Source organism: Chelonoidis abingdonii, chromosome 23 (genome assembly GCF_003597395.2).
Source record: "Chelonoidis abingdonii isolate Lonesome George chromosome 23, CheloAbing_2.0, whole genome shotgun sequence".
Lineage (NCBI taxonomy): Eukaryota > Metazoa > Chordata > Testudines > Testudinidae > Chelonoidis > Chelonoidis abingdonii.
In genome coordinates, this window is record NC_133791.1 from 21779510 (window position 1) to 21798968 (window position 19459).

The 19459-nt window shown below is 63.9% G+C and overlaps 1 protein-coding gene across 1 annotated transcript in view; it reads right to left on the reverse strand.

Annotated features, from left to right (window-relative positions):
* HSPG2 (heparan sulfate proteoglycan 2) overlaps positions 1 to 19459 on the reverse strand; it is a 200523-nt gene that overhangs the window by 119425 nt on the left and 61639 nt on the right. The window contains exons 11-31 of the mRNA XM_075060406.1: positions 17339 to 17458; positions 16544 to 16675; positions 16191 to 16335; positions 15557 to 15708; positions 15099 to 15245; positions 13936 to 14099; positions 13281 to 13460; positions 12380 to 12576; positions 10725 to 10872; positions 10248 to 10375; positions 10031 to 10117; positions 9654 to 9712; positions 8965 to 9032; positions 7344 to 7484; positions 6293 to 6469; positions 5142 to 5321; positions 4626 to 4744; positions 3650 to 3761; positions 2464 to 2577; positions 1105 to 1232; positions 849 to 935 (exon numbers count right to left, since the gene is read on the reverse strand). Coding sequence (XP_074916507.1) covers positions 849 to 935; positions 1105 to 1232; positions 2464 to 2577; positions 3650 to 3761; positions 4626 to 4744; positions 5142 to 5321; positions 6293 to 6469; positions 7344 to 7484; positions 8965 to 9032; positions 9654 to 9712; positions 10031 to 10117; positions 10248 to 10375; positions 10725 to 10872; positions 12380 to 12576; positions 13281 to 13460; positions 13936 to 14099; positions 15099 to 15245; positions 15557 to 15708; positions 16191 to 16335; positions 16544 to 16675; positions 17339 to 17458 — 2785 coding nt within the window. The remainder of the gene's footprint in view (positions 1 to 848; positions 936 to 1104; positions 1233 to 2463; positions 2578 to 3649; positions 3762 to 4625; positions 4745 to 5141; positions 5322 to 6292; positions 6470 to 7343; positions 7485 to 8964; positions 9033 to 9653; positions 9713 to 10030; positions 10118 to 10247; positions 10376 to 10724; positions 10873 to 12379; positions 12577 to 13280; positions 13461 to 13935; positions 14100 to 15098; positions 15246 to 15556; positions 15709 to 16190; positions 16336 to 16543; positions 16676 to 17338; positions 17459 to 19459) is intronic.

The window sequence follows — 19459 nt, forward strand, 5'->3', positions numbered from 1 at the left end:
ACAACCCCATCCCCATCCTCCCACACAGCTGCAGCCTCCACCCCACATTCTGCCCCCACACCCACTACCCCTCCACCCATACCCTCCCTCACAGCCCCCCATTCCCCCACAGTCTCACGCCTCATCCACAGTCCTGCATCTCCACCTCCCACACAGCCACATCCCCCCACACCCATACCCCACAGCCCCCTCACACACAGCCCCTCACCCCCCCACATGCCCCCCCAACTGTGGTTTGGCTCTTTGTATCTCTGCTGCCCTCATGCTGCTTCCAGCCTGGAGTTGGGCGCCCTGAACTCTGCATCTGGCCCTCTTCCCCCCCAGCACGAGTAGCTCTTGCTGCCCCGACGGGGGTTACTCATCCCCCTGGGGGAAGAATCGGGCCCCCAGAGCATTCAGGGGCTGGTTGCTGGGCAGGAGCATGGGGAGCCCTGGCCTCAGCACTAGGGCTGGAGGAGCTTCCTTCTCAACTGAGCCCCCTGCCCTAGCCCTACAGTCCTTAACCAACCCCAGAGCCCTGGCACCCCACACCTAGGCAGCAGCCACACACAGCCCCACGGCCAGGCTCCGAGACCCATTTGACTCTGCAGGAGACAGGCTGCGCTGGGCTAACTGGGTCTAGAGGGGTTCCCTCCTCCAAGTGCCAGTGTCAGGAGCCTTGCTGGGGCTCCCAGAGCAGTGACCTACACTGGCATTTGGGGGCACCCCTGGCACCATGCAGTCAGTACCGATTCCACTGCCCCAGACCACCAGGGCAGGCACAGACTGACACTCAGGTGAGCCAAGCCGGGTGCATGGGGCAGTCCCTGAGTGGTGTCTGAGCAGGGACAGATTGGCACCCCCCGTACCTCTGGCACTGGCGTCCCACATAGCCCGTGGTGCAGGCATCACATGTGGGCTGTCCGTCCACGTCCAAGAAGCAGGTTTTTGTGGCCCTGAGAAGAGGATGAAGAAGATTCATGCCCAGCCTAGCCCTGCCCCCAGCCCAGCCTTGTCCACCCCGCAGCCCACCCCATGGACCAACAGACAGACAGGACGACACAAGACATGGAGCGAGCAGAAGCCCTGTGAGGTGGGACTTCCCCAGGCTGTCAGGGGACGTACTGGCTGGTGGCGTATGGTCCGTGGCATGGACAGGGCTGGCAGTCTGTTGGGGTCCCTTGTCGGGCATCGCCATAGTAACCTGGCTGGCAGCGTTCGCACCTGGTGCCCTCGGTGTTGTCCTGGCAGTTCTGAGAAGGAAAAAGAAGGAATCTATACATTTAAAATGATGGGGTGTAAATTAGCTGTTACCACTCAAGAAAGAGATCTTGGAGTCACTGTGGATAGTTCTCTGAATGTGGCGTGGCAGACAAAAACGCGAACAGAATGTTGGGCATCATTAAGACAGGGATAGATAATAAGACAGAAAATATCATATTGCCTCTGTATAAATCCATGGTACACCCACATCTTGAATACTGTGTGCAGATGTGGTCACTCCATCTCATAAAAGATATATTGGAATGGAAAAGATTCAGAAAAGGGCAACAAAAATTATTAGGGGTCTGGAACAGCTTCCATGTGAGGTGAGATTAATAAGACTGAGGGGAGTTTTCATCTTGGAAAAGAGATGACTAAGGGGGGATATGATAGAGGTCTATAAAATCATGGCTGGTGTGGAGAAAGTAAATAAGGAAGTGTTATTTACTCCTTCTCATAACACAAGAACTGGGGGTCACCCAATGACATTAATAGGTAGCAGGTTTAAAACAAACAAAAGGAAGTATATTTCCACACAATGCACAGTCAGTCTATGGGACTCCTTCCCAGAGGATGTTGTGAAGGCCAAGACTATAACAAGGTTCAAAAAAGAACTAGATAAGTTCATGGAGGACACGTCCATCAGTGGCTATCAGACAGCCTGGGCAGGAATGGTGTCCTTAGCCTCTGTTTGTCAGAAGCTGGGAACAGGCGACAAGGGATGGATCACCTGATGATTCCCTGTTCTGTTCATTCCCTCTGGGACACCTGGTATTGGCCACTGTTGCCAGACAGGATACTGGGCTAGATGGACCTTTGGTCTGACCCACTCTGGCTGTTCTTATATTCTTTTCTCTTATAGCCAGGCCCTGCCAGCTCCACTCTGACACCCCCTCACTCTCACTGCAGCCTAGCACCTGCCCAGGAACCTGGAGCCCCAGATACCCAACAAGGTGCTGCATAGGTCACTGGCACCCACTGCCTGTCCCAGGCCATCCTCATTCCCCAGAGCCAGGGAGCTCGCCAAGGGCTCCCTGAGGGGAGCTGGCTGGCATGGCTCTGGGCACAGGCCCTCTGCTCCAAGCCCTACAGGAAGCCCTGGGAGCAGCCAGGCCAGGGCAGAATGCAGGATGTCACATGGCAGGGAAAATCCCTGCTGAGTCACACAACTGCCCTCATGGACCCACCCCAGATAGGGTAGCTCACAGCGGCAGGGCTCACCTGGCAGTCTCCCGTCTCGGCATCACACTCGCCCGAGTGCCCGTTGCAGTCGCAGCGCTCACAGGTACCCAGGTAGAGGCCGCTGGAGGTGCGAGCATAGCCCACGTCGCAGTCCTTGGGGGAGAGAACAGGGCCAGTGGGTTTCTAAATCCACCCTCCCCCAGCACCAGGCAGGGCTGGGACCCTCCCCCGGCGCCAGGCACAGCTGGGACCCTCCCCCAGGCACCAGGCAGGGCTGGGACCCTCCCCCGGCACCAGGCAGGGCTGGGACCTTCCCCCGGGGTCTGGCAGGTTTGGGACACTGCCCCAGGCGCCAGGCAGGGTTGAGACCCTCCCCTGGTGCCTGGCAGGGCTGAGACCCACCCCCAGCACCAGGCAGGGCTGGGACCTTCCCCCAGGGCCTGGTAGGCTTGGGACCCTGCCCCAGGCGCCAGGCAGGGCTGGGACCCTCCTTCGGCGCCAGGCAGGGCCGGGACCTTCCCCTGGGGCCTGGCAGGGTTGGGACCCTGCCCCAGGTGCCAGGCATGGCTGGGACCCTCCCCCGGTGCCAGGCAAGGTATGCCACCCCCAGACCCCTCCCTCCAGCTCAGGCCAAGGGAGGGTCTCTCAGGGAGCTTTGTCCTTTGGACTCCATGCTCAGAATGGCCGGGAGGCTGCTGCCTTTCTTGCTGCAACCCCCGCTCCACGCGCCCTCTTGCTGCCCCCGCCCACCCCCCCGGAGTCAGCGCCACACACAGCAGCAAAGAGGTCGGTCTGGCACACAGATCAGACTCACTCAGCATGGGCCCCCTGGCCCTCCAGTTCCAAATAGGCCATGCAGCTGTCATGCTGGCATGGGGCACGCTGCCCAGCCCCCATGATACGGCTCAGACACTGCCCCCAGGTGACACAGTTAGAGCCTCCCCAACACTGGGACTGCTCCCTGACTCCCTGTACGCCAGTGAGGGCCCCATTGCCACCCAGGCCAGGCACCGGTAGGACAACAACCCCTCCAGCAGGGCTGCCCAGCAGCTGAAGGGAGGAGCAGAGGGCTTGCACCCCACAGCTGCCATCTAGCGCCAGGCAGCGTTATCTCTGGACCTGAGAGGTGCCCCTGCTGCATGGCTCTCAATGCCATGGAGGAGGCTGCCCCCCAAGCCAGAGGGGGTGCTGCTGCCCTGTGTGCCTACTCCAGGGCCAGACTCACCTGGCAGGAAGGGCCGCGGTAGCCAGGGGGACAGGTGCACTCCTCCACCTCCACCGCCCGCTCCAGGCCAGTGGCGTGGGGCACGGCCACGTCCATGTGGATGTTGGAGAGCCTGGGAGACAAGAGGCCAGGAGGGAGCTCAGCATCCGCAGAGAGACAGGCCTGGGCCAGGCTGCCTGGGCACAGCCAGTCCCTGGCCCCGGCCGGGATCTCCCAAGGGTCACAGCCAGACTCCACGGGATCCCAGGTGAGACAGCGAGATCAAGGGTCACCCTCCATCCTGGAGCCTTTGTGCCTGGGCAGCTGTGTCCCAGGTTTGTCTGGGGGACAGAAGCCTTCCATGCCCACCTGTCCCATCAGAGGGGACGCACTCCCTGCTTTTCAGAGAGGTACATAGCAGCTTGAGAAGCGGGGGTCCCTGGAACAAGGCAGAGGCAGCTACCGCGGCTGAATTCAGAGCAGCCTCTCTCCTGCTGTCCCATCGCACTGCCCTCTGGCACGCCGGACCCAGGAACAGCCTCTGACCCCCCAGATCAGCTGGGCCCCACGCCACTGCAAGGAAGGGCCTTCTCCGAGGCTCAGCCAGGGTCAAGGGCAGGAAGGCTTCAGGGGGCAAGAAGAGGAGGATCCCAAAACTTGCAGCGTCTGGCTCCCCAGCAGGGAGCTGCACTGGTACTGGCACGAGAGTTTCAGGTCTGGTGCGGAGGGTGTGTGTGTGGCATGTCCATATGCACAGGTGTGGTGTGTGTATGGTGCATGCGTGAAGTGTGTATGATGCATACGTGTGGGGTGTGCACAAGGCTGGGGAGCAGTCATAGCTGGCACTGTCTCTCAGCCTGGCAGACTGGCCCTTTCCCCACAGAATGGGCTCAGCTGGGACACCAGCAAAGATGGCTTCTCCCATGCTCCGAGCCCCTGGCTGCCTCTTGCCAGGCTGGAGCCTGAGGCCAGGGCCGGTCCCTGGCGCCCACGTTACCTGCTCTCCGCCGGCCTGTCCATGTACGATGCCCGGATCATGAAAAGGTCGATATCGGCCAGCGCCATCAACAGGTGCTCCCGCGTGGCATCCTGCCCGTCAGCTCGGCGCCAAGCACGCTAGGGAGGACACAGCAAATGCCAGGGTGACCGGCCACTTGTTAGCCACATGCGCCACCCGCGCCAGCCCCGCTCCCCACACACAGGCTGTAGCAGGTTGGAGCCCAGGGTGCTCTAGCAGTCGCTGCCGCTGGTGGAGCAGGGGATTCTGGGTACTTTATAGTATGGCATGTCCCCAAGCAGCAGGCATACGCGCTCCCACCCGCGGGGCGATGGGCCAGTCAGTGGGCAGAGGTCACTGGGAGTGAGGGCAGGGCACCCTGGCAGGGCACTATGGGTTAGCCCTGGGGCACCCAGGCACCGGCTCTGTGATACTCAGGCTGATGGGTGAGGGGCGCTGGGGTCCCATCCCACTCCCTGAGGGCGGAGCTCCTGCAGGGGCCACCCATGCTCTCACCTCTCGGAAGGGGACTGTGAATCGGGTGGGGGTCCCCGGCAGGGGGCCGGCCTCGGCGAAGTGCTCCAGGAAGATGCCGTTGCCACTCAGAAGCACGTCGGGTTGGCCGGGCAGGGGCTGGGCGCCGGGCACCGCGCTGTGTATAAGGGTGTAGTGCAGCTCCCCACCATATGAGGTCACCTGTGTGGGGCAGCGCCACTCAGCCGGAGAGATGAACATGGCCTGGCCGCCCAGCCCTGCCCACAGCCACCCCACTGTTCACAGCCTGCCCTGCCCGCAGGCCCCACAGCCTCCCCTGTCCCACCATCCGGCCTTGCCCACAGCCTCCCCTTTCCCCAGCCCCACGGCCCAGCCCCCTGCCCATACCCTCCTCCATCCCACCGCCCTGCCCTGCCCACAGCCTCCCCTTTCCCCAGCCCCACGGCCCAACCCCCTGCCCATCCCCCCCTCCATCCCACTGCCCAGCCCTGCCCACAGCATCCCCCGCCCCCAGCCCCACAGCCCAGCCCGCTGCCCATACCCTCCTCCATCCCACTGCCCAGCCCTGCCCACAGCATCCCCCGCCCCCAGCCCCACCGCCCAGCCCGCTGCCCATACCCTCCTCCATCCCACTGCCCAGCCCTGCCCACAGCATCCCCCGCCCCCAGCCCCACCGCCCAGCCCGCTGCCCATACCCTCCTCCATCCCACTGCCCAGCCCTGCCCACAGCATCCCCCGCCCCCAGCCCCACAGCCCAGCCCGCTGCCCATACCCTCCTCCATCCCACTGCCCAGCCCTGCCCTGCCCACAGCCTCCCCTTTCCCCAGCCCAGCCCAGCCCCCTGCCCATACCCTCCTCCATCCCACCGCTCTGCCCTACCCACAGCATGCCCCACCCCCAGCCCCACAGCCCAGCCCCCTGCCCATACCCTCCTCCATCCCACTGCCCTGCCTTGCCTTGCCCATAGCATCCCCTGCCCCCACCACCCATAGCCTCCCCCATCCCACCATCTGGCCCCACCCATAGCCTCCTCCACTCCATCTCTTTGCTCGCACCCAGAGCACCTGCCCTCCCCCAGTGCCCACCCTTCCCCCGCACTATGATGCTGCCAGCCCATCCTGCCAGGAGGGAGGCCGCGTCAGCCACAGGCACCATGGAGTGGAGGGGGGCACCTTGTCTCCCCTGAAGCGGTCAGGCAGCACCCAGTAGTAGACATCGCGGGGCAGGGTGTGGAAGGCGGAAAAGGCCAACTCAGCATGGCTGGGGGAGCGGATGCCCTCGCTGACCGTGCGGGTGTTGGCCAGGTTGGCCAGGCTGAAGTCTGCCCGCTCACCATCCAGGGCCCGCACCTGCAACACAAACAGCATCAACTGGTGGCCCTACGTCCGGAGCAGGACACCTGGGTTCACTGTGCCTCACTGCCCTCTTGGGGGCTCCGTGTCTGGCACAGGGTGAGCACACCCGTCTGCATCGAGGACGTGGGGGGCAGGCCAGTGAACGCGGCGCTTGACATGGGCGGATCTACTGGCCCCACTGAAGGTTAGCTGATGAGGCCATGCCCCTGCCCGGCGGGGCTCTCTGGGTGGGGAGGCGCTGTCCGCAGGCGGTACCTGCCCGGTGGGGTTCTCTGGATGGGGAGGTGCTGCCCGTGGGTGGTATCTGCCCCTTGGGGTTCTCTGGGTAGGGAGGTGTTACCCACTGGCAGTATATGCCCAGCAGGGCTCTCTGGGTGGGGTGGCGCTGCCCACGGAGGGTACCTGCCCGGTGAGACTTTCTGGGTGGGGTGGCGCTGCCCATGGGGTTACCTGCTCTGAGGGAGTCTCTGTGTGGAGAGGTGCTGCCCGTGGGCAGTTCCTGCTCTGAGGGGTCTTGGGGGGGGAGGTGCTGCCCGTGGGGGGTACCGGGGCGGGGGAGGTGATGCCTGCGGGGGGTACCTGCTCTGAGGGGGTCTCTGTGTGGGGAGGTGCTGCCCACAGGCAGTTCCTGCTCTGAGGGGTCTGGGGGGGGAGAGGTGCTGCCTGCAGGGGGTACCTGATCTGAGGGTGTCGGAGTGGGAGGTGCTGCCCGTGGGGGGTACCTGCCTGGTGGGGCTCTCTGGGGGGGGAGGTGCTGCCTGCAGGGGGTACCTGCTCTGAGGGTGTTGGGGTGGGAGGTGCTGCCCGTGGGGTGTACCTGCCTGGTGGGGCTCTCTGGGGGGGGGAAGGTGCTGCCCGCGGGTGGTACCTGCTCTCTGTTCCAGTAGGAGCTGGCGCACTGCTGGGACACCCCCATGCAGAAGCACTTCAGGCAGCCATCGGGGTTCTGCTCGCTCAAGTGGAAGGCTCCAGACGTGCACTCATTGCAGAGACGTCCCGCCACATTGGGCTGAAGAAGAGACGGAGGGATGGCACCAAGCAACACAGCGCAGGCTGGGCACACAGCAGGGCTGCTCCCACTGCCCCCTCCCACACTGCTCCAGCCTGGCAGGGTCCCAGGGCTCCAATGTAGCCTGTCCTCCAGGGTCCAACCCATCCAGTGTTGGCCTGGGCCTCTGGCCCGCTCTCAGGTGGGCATGGCACCAACAAGACCTGGCGCTGGGTGCAAGGGCCCTAAGGAGTGCTGGCTCTGTCTGGGGACCCCAGGGGAGGGGGAGTTCCCTGAGTCCTGCACCCACAGGGGCATGCTGGTGGCACTAGCAGGTGCAGCTCCAGGCAAAGGGCTGCAGGGCACAGCTGCCGCGGTTGAAGGTGAGCCACAGAGATGGCAGAGCAGCTGCCCAGCACAATGGCTGGGGAGGGTCACTATACTCAGGCCGGGCTGAGAGTCCCCTCCTCTCCCTTCCTGACCCCAGGGAACAGAGCCGCCCCTGCAGCACCCCCAGAACGGACGATGCCCCTGGCATGGAGCCAGTACAGGGCACATGGGAGTGGCCGGGGCCGAGGGCCTGAGCCCTAGGGGAGAGGGTGGTGCAGGAGCCCTGGGACCTCCGAATGCAGCTGTCTACTGCAAACCTCTCCATGTGCCCCCAGCCTCAGGGCAGGCCCTTCCCCACAGTCTGGAAGGCAGCACCCAACTACTCGCTTCAGCTTCTCACTTCTGCTGTTCAAATCCCTGTCACCACAATGTGCTCCCCAAGCCAGTGGGGTCACACTACACTGCATCGCACAGCACCACAACATGCAGCACTGCACCGCACTGCAACACACTGCAGAGCACCGTGTTGTGCCACACCACACCATGCAGTAGTGTGCCACACTGAAATGCACTGTACAGCACTACACTGCGCCACACTGCACCATGCAGCACTGCAACGCACCACATGGCACTGCATAGGGCTAAGCTGCATTGTAACACACCATGCTGCAATGCGCTGCTCAGCACCACACTGCACAGCACCATGCTGCAGTGCAACACACTGTGCAACACCAAACCACACTGCCTCGTATTGCAGTGAACCACACCGCCCCATACCATACCATATTACACTGTACCATGCAACGCCGCACCTCACCACACCGTACTGCACTGTATCGCACCGCGCAGCACTGTGCCACACCATATCACACTGCACAGCACTGCACTGAAACAACCGCACACCACCGAACTGCACAGCCCTGTATTGCACTGCTCCTCACCACACCGCACTGCACTGCACCAGACCATCGAGTATCACGCCATACCATGCCGTACTGCATCATATCACACCACACAACATTGTACCACACTGCATTGCACAGTACAGCACCACACAGCACCGCACCGTGCCACACAGCAACGTGCCGTGCCGCGCAGCACTGCGCCGCACCACAGAGCACCGCGCAGCACTGCACCGAACCGCGCAGCACCGCACAGCACCGCACCGTACCTTACAGCGGCAGGCGCCTCCTGTGGAGTCACTGCTCCCCCGCTCGTCACACTGTATGATCTCCTGGCCTGGGGAAGCAGAGGGGTTTGCAGCCAGTCAGACACTCACCCACCCTCCAAACCACTCGTCTCCCGCTACCATGCCCTGGGGCAGCCCCGGCTGCTTGGCACTGGCTGGTGTCTGTGCAGCCAGGGGCGTCAGAGTGGGATGAGGCCACGACACTAATCAGCAGCTGCAGTGCCCATTGTGCCCTGGGGCGTTCTGGGTCCAGATGAGATCATGAGGGGATGGAGTGAGGGGGCTGGGAGACGCTGGGGGAGTTCTCTCAAGGGTCACAGTGATTCTGTCCTGCCCACTGATGGCTCCCAAACACAAGGCTCAAGGCTATGGTGCAGGGGTCTCGGTGCGCACTGCTCAGGGGCCAGAGACGGCAGGGCCCAGTTTGGGGGCTCCTCCAAGGGCAGCATGATGTTTGAGGAGGCCCTGCCCAGGAGATAGATCCAGACTGTCAGTCTCCTCATTGAGGGGCTGGGCACGACCCTAGGGATAGCTGTGGGTCCCCAGCAGAGCCCATAGCACCGCCAGGATGGCTCCGGGCACAGCCCCTGCCTGGGGCGAGGCTGAGGTCTCTCTCCCAGGATGCCAAGGGCTGGGGGAACTTACTGCAGAGGGCATGAGGGGGTACTCACTGGTTCGCACGCAACTCCCGCCCGGCTGCATGGGGTTCCCTTCATAGCCACGGGCACAGCTACAGGGAAATCGAACGAAATGCCGGGTCAGACGGGCCGTCCTGGAGCAAGGCCATGGGTGTCCCCTCTATGGGGCAGGTTCCATCTCCCACTGTGGGAGAGCTCTCAGAGTGTCCTGTCCCCCAAGGGCTCCCCCGGTCCATGCCCTTCTCTCTCCCGTGGAGCCAGTGCCATCCCTGCTGCCCATCCCCCACAAAAACACCAGGCCCATCTGGCCCCCTCAGCTTACCTCTCCCCGCAGCCTTCCCCATCTAGGTGAACCCCCCAGCGCCCTGGGCTAACATCCCCTCTGCTCCACCAGCACCCCGGGGACCCACCTCTCACAGCGTCGCCCCGTGTAGCCCTGGGCGCAGGCATCGCATGTGGCCTGGCCGTCTGTGTCCAGAAAGCACGTGTCGGAGAACCTGCAGGCAGCAAAGCAGAGACAGTTAGCACCCTGCGTGCCCCCGGGGAGCATGGAGCCAGGCACAGAGCAGCCCAGCAATGGGGCGCCTACACCCTGCGAGCCACTGGGGGTGCCCTCCCAGCACTCACCTGCGCGCAGAGTCGGTGTAGGGGCAGGGGCAGGGCCGACAGGCCGTGGCGTTGCCTCTGGTGGCATCTCCAAAGAAGCCAGGTTTGCACTTGTTACACTGAGGCCCCTCTGTGTTGTGCTGGCAGTTCTGGCGGAGGGAGGAGATGGGTCATTGAGGCTCCAGGAAACTGCGAGGGGCACAGTGCCCCTGGCAGGCAATGCCACCCACGCTACGCAGCACCACACCGTGAACAAGGGAGCACAACCCTACCCCTGACAGTGACTCCCCTCTGCGCTCAGATGTCCCAGCATGCACTGGACTGGGCACGTCACGAGGGGCACTGCCCATCCACGGTCTACCTGGCACGGCCAGCACGTGCCTAAAGGAGAGAGCCCAGGACTGGCTGGTGCATAGAGTCCTGCTCCAGCCCGCTTGGCGTCTGCCCCACCCTCCCGTTGCTGGCGGGGGCAGGAGGTAGCCAGGCCCTGTCCCTTACCAGACAGTAGCCGTAGACCCGGTCACAAGAGCTGGAGTGCCCGTGGCAATTGCAGCCGGAGCAGGTGCCGAGGTAGGGGCCCTCGCGTACCCGCTCGAACCGGGCATCGCACCTCTCGCAGGACAGGCCCGAGTAGCCGATGGGGCACCTGGAAGGGAGTCAGAGGAGCTGGACGCAAGGAGTGGGACAGTCCCAGGCTAAGGAAATCCAAGGGCTCGGCTGACATTCCCCCTGGTAATCCCGCGGGCTCAGGATGCTGCCTCCCACCCTGGTTCCAGTGGGGATGGAGCCTGAGCAGCGGCAATGGCCGAGTCTCTACAGTGGGGGAGGGGAGCCAGCTGGAGTGATCCCCTCCCCACTCACTAGGGGCTGGGGACAGCAGGTTGGTCCCTCGGGTCATGCCCTGAGGCAGCTGCCCTTTCTTGGTTCGGGAATGGGATACTCCAGCACTGAGGGTACTGCACAGTCCGTAGTACTTCCCCGCAGTGCCCCCTGCCTCCCTGCAGTGTCCCCATGCCTCTCCACAGTGCCCCCCTGCCATGCCCCCCTGCCTCTCCACTGTGCCCCCGCCTCCCTGCAGTGCCCCATGCCTCTCCGCAGTGCCTCCTGCTTCCCCGCAGTGCCCCCTGCAGTGCCCCCGTGCCTCTCTGGTGTGCCCTCGTGCCTCCCCGCAGTGCCCCCTGTCTCCCTGCAGTGTCCCCGTGCCTCTCTGCAGTGCCCCCTGCTTCCCCACAGTGCCCCCTGCCTCCCTACAGTGCCCTCCTGCTTCCCCGCAGTGCCCCTTGCCCCCCTGCAGTGCCCCCGTGCCTCTCCGCTGGGCTCCCTGCCTCTTCGCAGCACAGGCATTGGGGAGCCCATGGCAGGAACTGGGGAGCACCTGCGTCAGGCACTGGGGGACCCACAGCACACAGTGGGGACCCGTGTCAGGCACTGGGGGACATGTAGTTTGCAGGGGGGACCCATGGCAGGCACTGGGGGGGGACCTGCATCAGGCACTGGGGGGGACCTGCATCAGGCAGTGGGGGACCTACGGCACACAGAGGGGACCCATGAAGGCACTGGGGAGCCCATAGCAGGCACTGGGGGCCCTGCGGCATACAGGGGGGACCCATGGCAGGCACTGGGGAGGACCCACGTCAGGCACTGGGGGACCTACAGCACACAGGGGGGACCCATGGCAGGCACTGGGTGGGACCTGCGTCAGGCACTGGGGGGGACCCACAGCGCACAGAGGGGACCCATGCAGGCACTGGGGAGCCCATGGCAGGAACTGGGGGGACCTGCGGCACACAGGGGGGACCCATGGCAGGCACTGGGGGGGGCCTGCATCAGGCACTGGGGGACCTGCGGCACACAGGGGGGACCAATGGCAGGCACTGGGGAGTCCACGGCAGGCACTGGGGCGGGGGGGGACCTGTGTCAGGCACTGGGGGACCCGCAGCACAGCAGCAGGGGCACAGCCCTGTCACAGGGGACCAAGCCGAGTTTGGGCTCCTGACTTGCTGCAGCAATGGTGCCTCCTGGCTATATGGTGCCCACAGGGAAGAGAGGCACCAGCCAGCCCACGGCTCCCTGGGCCCAGAACAATGGGGCCCTGAGCTCCCTGGGAAGCAGGCGACTCCCCCTGCCCCACCCAGGCAGTTTCCTGATGGCACCTGCACTCCTCGACGCCCTGTGCCACGCCCTGGCTGGTGAGCTCCACGGTGGTGGTGTCCATGGCGATGTCACTCAGACCCACGCTCGCCATCCTGTTGTCGTAGACCGTCTGCACCAGGATGCTCTCCAGGTTCTGCAGGGCCAGAAGCAGCATCTCCCGGCTCACCGGGGCGCCCGTCTCCTGCTGCCAGTTCTCCTGGGAAAGGCCCAGGGGAGGGACAATGTTGCATTCGCCCCCTGAGTGCATGCCAGGAACACAGGGCGATACAGACCAGGGGGCATCGCAGCACTGCACCCAGAGGGCAGGGCAAACAGCAGCTGCAGAAGCCCATTCATGTTGCTGACAACCGCACTGGATGCGACATACCATGTCCGCATACCTCTGCCTCGGTGACTGGAGAGCAGGGGAATCCCCTGGCCATGTGCTCCTGGCAATCAGGGGCCAGGAAGGAGCTGGCAGAGAAAGCCAAAGCAGCCTTTGTTTCCCCTGAGTGCATCACGCCCAGTGCGGGACACCCTTGCTAAGGAGCTGAGGATGAGCAGCGGGTCTCAGCATCTCTTCTCCTTCACCCCAGCTTCCCGCTCCCTTTGCCTGCCCTGGAGCTGCCCACAGGCATCTGGGGGCACTTAGTGAGCCACAGAACGAGTCTTGGTTGCCTGGATGGGCCTGCCTCCCGCCTCTGCAAGGGGCCAGCTGGGCACGGCAGTGCCAGCCAGGATGAGCCGCAGAACAGCACCCCCCGCACGGTGCGAGAGCCCTACTGGAAGCCAAGTGAGTAGGCTGAACACGCAGTCATTGGCACAGGTGGCTGAGAGGGCATGCCACAGGGGACAGATGCCCTCAGCCCTCCCTGGGCATGTGGGGCCCGCGGGGCCCGCTGCCTCTCCAGCAGCACCCACCTCTGTGAAGTGAATCTGGCGCTGGTTGACGACCGACGGCTGGGTAGGCACCTGTACCCGGTAGATGAGCTTCTGCCCATTCCCCACAATCACCACGTTGGACTTCTGCACGGGCTCTGACTGGCCGCGTGCCAGCCCATAGCGCACTTTGAAGCTGAGGTACCCGCCGTAGGAGTCCACCTGCAACCAGCGGCAGAGCTCAGGTCAGCATGCAGCCCCGGGGGCAGCCCTGCGAGCACTGCAAAGAACCCAGCCCCTCCATTGCTATCCACAGGGCCTCAGGCCAGCACGGCTCCCCCTTGGCTCTTCACTGACAGGGCGTCATCAGACCAGCCAGCGGGGGCGCTCCTGGGGCATGGGCAGGGTACAGCCAGAGCCTTCACCCCACTCTAACCCACGTGAGGCTGCTTGTCTAGAGGGGACCCTCTGTTCTCCAGCACCAGCTGGGCTGCACAGTCACCAGGCCCCTGGGGATGTGGCACTAAGCTGCCATGCACGGTGGCACAGTTCCGGCCCCAGAGTCCCCCAGCAAAGCGGACACTTCCCTGTGCCACGGAGGGTGCCAGCAGAGGGATGGGCAACTCCACTTGCCACCTTCCCTCCCAGACTGCTGTCCCCTCCCTGCCCTGGGGTGTACCCGGTCCCGGCCCTTCACCTTGTTGCCCAGGAACTGGCTGGGCAATGTCCAGAAGGAGTCGTGTGTCAGGAACCTCCTGGACAGGTCCACGAGCTGGAACTCCTGCAGGGCTGGGTCGATCTGGAGCTGTGTGGAAGAGAGGGGCAGCGTCCCTGGCTGCGCTGGTGTCGTCACGTTCACACCTGGCCAGGAGGGGGAAAGGCTCAGCGTCCCCTTGCTCCCAGTACAGCACTGTGACGGTGCTGCCCGTGGGTGCCAGCTGAGGTCACTCAAGTATCATCATCAAATGTTAATATTCCTTTTTTGATCTTTGAATTAAAACTATAGCAATAGACAAGACTGGTTTGCTTACATCACAAGACCTGAGCAAACACCTCCCCTTGCATTTCAAAGCTCTGTTCATTTACAGATCTTGCTAACCAGTCCTTAAGGTTCACCCATGGGTCAGGTCAGTCGGTGAGGTGAGTTAATTAACTCTTTCTGGACCTGTCACCTTTCAGTGAGATGTTATGTTATACTCATTACGTCACAAGCACTCAGCCATGTGGAGAGGGGCAGGGCTGCATGGGGAGATGGCTGCTGCGAGGGGCCCCCCACAAGACCCACTGCCCTCCCTCGAGCCCCCTCCTGCCCCCAGAGCTGAGCTGCGGCTGATGAGACCCTTCTGGTCTGGCTGCCAGAGCGAGTCTGTGGAATAGCTCTGTACCAGTCCTCGGCCCATCATGAGGGCACCTGCTGCACAAGCCAGGAACCAGAGTGGGGCCTGACTGGCCAGGAGTCAGCTTAGAGAAAATTGTCCAGCCATGCGGGCCCTACAAACCCCTCCACCCCAGCCCTGTCTGCAGCCAGCCACTCTGGAAGCCGTTCCTCTAACTGCTAGTTAATTTGCTTTCCAAGCTGGGCAGCCAACCTGAGCCACCCTTCCATGGCCCACACTAGCCCTCCCAGGCCAGCGCGTGCAGCAGCAGGGGGCCGAGGCCTGAGGCTAGGCCACCTCGGTGAGCTCACACCCCTCATGGGGGGCATTCCTCCCGGGGAGATGTGCTGCACAGCTGGGAAACTACAGCCAGATTCTCGCCCTGGCAAAGCCACAGGGCAGTGCCCATGGCCCAGGGAGGAAGAGGGCGTGTTGCACGACAGGGCCCAGATAGTACTGGCAGCTGCCCCTCCTGGCCCCTCACCCTTGAAGTCATCAGGCGTGTCGAAGCGCAGGCGAATCTGGTCCCGGTAGCGGCTGGTGCTGTGGCAAGCCGTGGTGATGCCGAAGCAGAAGCAGGCCAGGCACTTGGAGGTACCTTCAACATGGAAGTATCCTTCGGGGCAGGGACCTGCCAGGAGAGGAGAGAGACCATGATAGGCCCTGGAGCCCTGGGGGCACATCACGGACCTGGCTCCATGTCTCCGCCAGTGCCACAAGCCCCCCACGGGAATGAGGTAGGGCACGGAGATGCCATGGAGTCCCAGACGCCAGTCGGTCCCCCGTTCCCGCCCACCCTGCTTCCCCATCCAGGTTCAACTCCCCCCTCCCCAGGGACTGCAAGGCCACAGCTGGGGAGGTCACACACAAGTGAGCCCACCCCCCGGGGCCCTGCACTCACTGGCCAGGTCTGAGAGGGTGGGTGCCGGGCCCCAGACTCACCACGCCGGGGCGTGAGGCTCAGCACGCCATCAGGGATCCCAAATACCATGCCCCGGGCATTGATGGCTTCACAGGTGTAGGCACCCTGGTCGGCCTCCTTCACGTCCCGGATGGTCAGCGTTCCGTGGCCGTTCTCGCTGCTTATGGACACTCTGGGGAGGGGAGGAAGGGCAGTGCCTGTAAGTCCCAATGGAGGGCGCCCTGGCAAGAGGGTCTGATGCACTGCAGAGCCCCTCACACCAACCCCCCAGTGCAATCCCACTGGAACACCCTTCCCCCACTGCAATGCCCCCCCTAACGCCAACACTCCACCGAACTTCCACTGCAGAGTCCCTCCCCCACTGCAATGCCCACACACTGCAGAGTCCTTCACGCCAACACACCGCTCCCCATGCACTGCAGAGCCCCTCATGCCAACCCCACTGCACTCCCACTGCAGTGCCCTTCCCCCGCTACAGAGCCCCCACACACGCTGCAGAGCACTCCCATGCCAATCCCCACTGCACCTCCACCGCAACACCCCTCCCCCACTGCTAAGCCCCTACACCACTGCGAGCCCCCCTGCACACTGCAATGCCCCCTTCTGAAAGCACCTCCTCCACTTCATGGGGTGTACCAGGCCCCCCCAGCCTACCTCCTGTTGGCAGGTATGTGGCCCCAGTTGAGTCTCCAGGTGATGATGGGGGTGGGCACACCGACGGCCACGCAGTGGAAACGCACTGTCTGTCCGGGGGTGGCCTGCACAGACTCCTCAGGGGGCGTGATGACTTGCGGCGGTGCTGGGGGAGGAACCAGATGAGGGAGGCAGGCGACCCCCACCCCAGGCCGAGGCTGCCCCACAGCAGCTCCAAGGGGAGGGCACCCTGGGACCACAGCTCTCCCACCCCTCCTTGGAGGGCAGACACCCCACTGCCAAGCCAGCTGGCTGATCCCATCCCTCTCCCCCTGGGGGAAAGGCCCCACAGCCCACCCCATGCCCGCACTCACTGCAGCCGACCTCGTCGGAGCGGTCGGGGCAGTCGGCCTCCTCGTCGCACTGGTAGCTGGCTGGGATACAGGTGCGGCTGGACACACAGGAGAACTGGTAGGGGCTGCAGGTGTCATAGGGGCCCTTGGTGGCTGCGGGGGCGTGAGACGAGGGGGTTAGCGGGCATAAGCCTGCAATGGCTGGCCATACCCCCCCGTCTGACCAGATTTGCCCCCCGCCCAGCTGGCATCACTCGCCCCAGCCTGACCCGCATCGTTCCCTGCCCAGCTGGTGTCACCCCCCCCGCCTGACCCGCATCGCCCCCAGCCCAGCTGGTGTCACCCCCCAGCCTGACCCGCATCGTCCCCTGCCCAGCTGGTGTCACCCCCCAGCCTGACCCGCATCACTCCCAGCCCAGCTGGCATCATGTGTGGGTGATGGCAGCTCCTCTGGCCCCAGGACACAGGACGCCAGCTGGGTGAGAGACACCAAGGGACAAGCCGCGCCCTTCCACACATCATCCTCCACCACAGCCCCACCCCGCCACCAGCCCGAGCCCCCAGAGTCCCTGGGGAGTCAGGAGACGGCTCTATTTGGCCTCCCTGCTCAGTCTCCTTTGCACCCTGGAGGACAGAGCAACAGCCTGGGCCGTTTCCAGGGGCACCAGGCAGCAGCCCGGAGTTGGCCTGGGGGCTGAGAAGGGCTGGTGCCCTGGCAGCTCCACGGATGGGCGAGCTGGGCAGGGCCCGGGGAAGGCTGGGAGCTCTCTGGCACAGCCCAAGGCGGCAGGATGGCACTCTTGCCAGCACACTTACGGCAGTCCACCTCATCGGAGCCATCCACACAGTCGTTGTCCCCATCGCAGCGCCACAGCTTGAGGGCACAGTGCCCATTCCGGCACTTGAACTCGTTGGGTTCACACGGGGTAGGGGTGCCTATTGGGTGGGGGAATCCATCAGTGTGCTGCCTGGGCCCCTACAGCATGAGTGCTGCCTGCACCCAGACACAGTCCCTCCCCCAGCACTGTGCCTGTACCCCCCCACCGTGCCATGTGACAGCCCCTCCCCAGCACTGCGTCTGTACCTCTGCACCGTACCATGTGACAGCCGCTCCCCAGCGCTGCGTCTGTACCCCCACACTGTGTCATGTAACAGCCCCTCCCCAGCGCTGCGCCTGTACCTCTGCACAGTGCCATGTGACGGCCCCTCTCCCATTTCTGTCTGTACCCTCGCACCGTGCCATGTGACGGCCCCTCCCCAGCGCTGCGCCTGTACCCCCACACAGTGCCATGTGACAGCCCCTCCCCAGCGCTGCGCCTGTACCTCTGCACCATACCATGTGACAGCCCCTCCCCCATTTCTGTCTGTACCCTCGCACCGTGCCATTTGACAGCCTCTCCCCAGTGCTGCGCCTGTACCCCCCCACCATGCCATGTGACAGCCCCTCCCCAGCGCTGCGCCTGTAACCCCGCACTGTGTCATATGACAGCCCCTCCCCAGCGCTGCGCCTGTACCTCTGCACCGTACCATGTGACAGCCCCTCCCCAGCGCTGCGTCTGTACCTCTGCACCGTACCATGTGACAGCCGCTCCCCAGCGCTGCGTCTGTTCCCCCACACTGTGTCATGTAACAGCCCCTCCCCAGCGCTGCGCCTGTACCTCTGCACCGTGCCATGTGACAGCCCCTCTCCCATTTCTGTGTCTGTACCCTTGCACCGTGCCATTTGACAGCCTCTCCCTAGTGCTGCGCCTGTACCCCCCCACCATGCCATGTGACACCCCCTCCCCAGCGCTGCGCCTGTAACCCCGCACTGTCATGTGACAGCCCCTCCCCAGCGCTGCGCCTGTACCTCTGCATCATGCCATGTGACAGCCCCTCCCCAGCGCTGCGCCTGTACCTCTGCACCATGCCATGTGACAGCCCCTCCCCCATTTCTGTCTGTACCCTCGCACCGTGCCATTTGACAGCCTCTCCCCAGTGCTGCGCCTGTACCCCCCCACCATGCCATGTGACAGCCCCTCCCCAGCGCTGCGCCTGTAACCCCGCACTGTGTCATATGACAGCCCCTCCCCAGCGCTGCGCCTGTACCTCTGCACCGTACCATGTGACAGCCCCTCCCCAGCGCTGCGTCTGTACCTCTGCACCGTACCATGTGACAGCCGCTCCCCAGCGCTGCGTCTGTTCCCCCACACTGTGTCATGTAACAGCCCCTCCCCAGCGCTGCGCCTGTACCTCTGCACCGTGCCATGTGACAGCCCCTCTCCCATTTCTGTGTCTGTACCCTTGCACCGTGCCATTTGACAGCCTCTCCCTAGTGCTGCGCCTGTACCCCCCCACCATGCCATGTGACACCCCCTCCCCAGCGCTGCGCCTGTAACCCCGCACTGTCATGTGACAGCCCCTCCCCAGCGCTGCGCCTGTACCTCTGCATCATGCCATGTGACAGCCCCTCCCCAGCGCTGCGCCTGTACCTCTGCACCATGCCATGTGACAGCCCCTCCCCCATTTCTGTCTGTACCCTCGCACCGTGCCATGTGACAGCCCCTCCCCAGCGCTGCGCCTGTACCTCTGCACCGTGCCATGTGACGGCCCCTCTCCCATTTCTGTCTGTACCCTCGCCCCGTGCCATATGACAGCCCCTCCCCAGCACTGAGCCTGTACCCCCACACAGTGCCATGTGACAGCCTCTCTCCCATCTCTGCATCTGTATCTCTGCACCGTACCATGTGACAGCCCCTCCCCAGCGCTGCACCTGCACCCTCGCACCGTGTCATGTGACAGCCCCTCTCCCATCTCTGCGCCTGCACCCTCGCACCGTGTCATGTGACACCCCCTCCCCAGCGCTGCACCTGTACCCCTGCACCGTGTCATGTGACAGCCTCTATCCCATCTCTGCGTGTGTACCCTCACGCTGTGTCATGTGACAGCCCCTCTCCC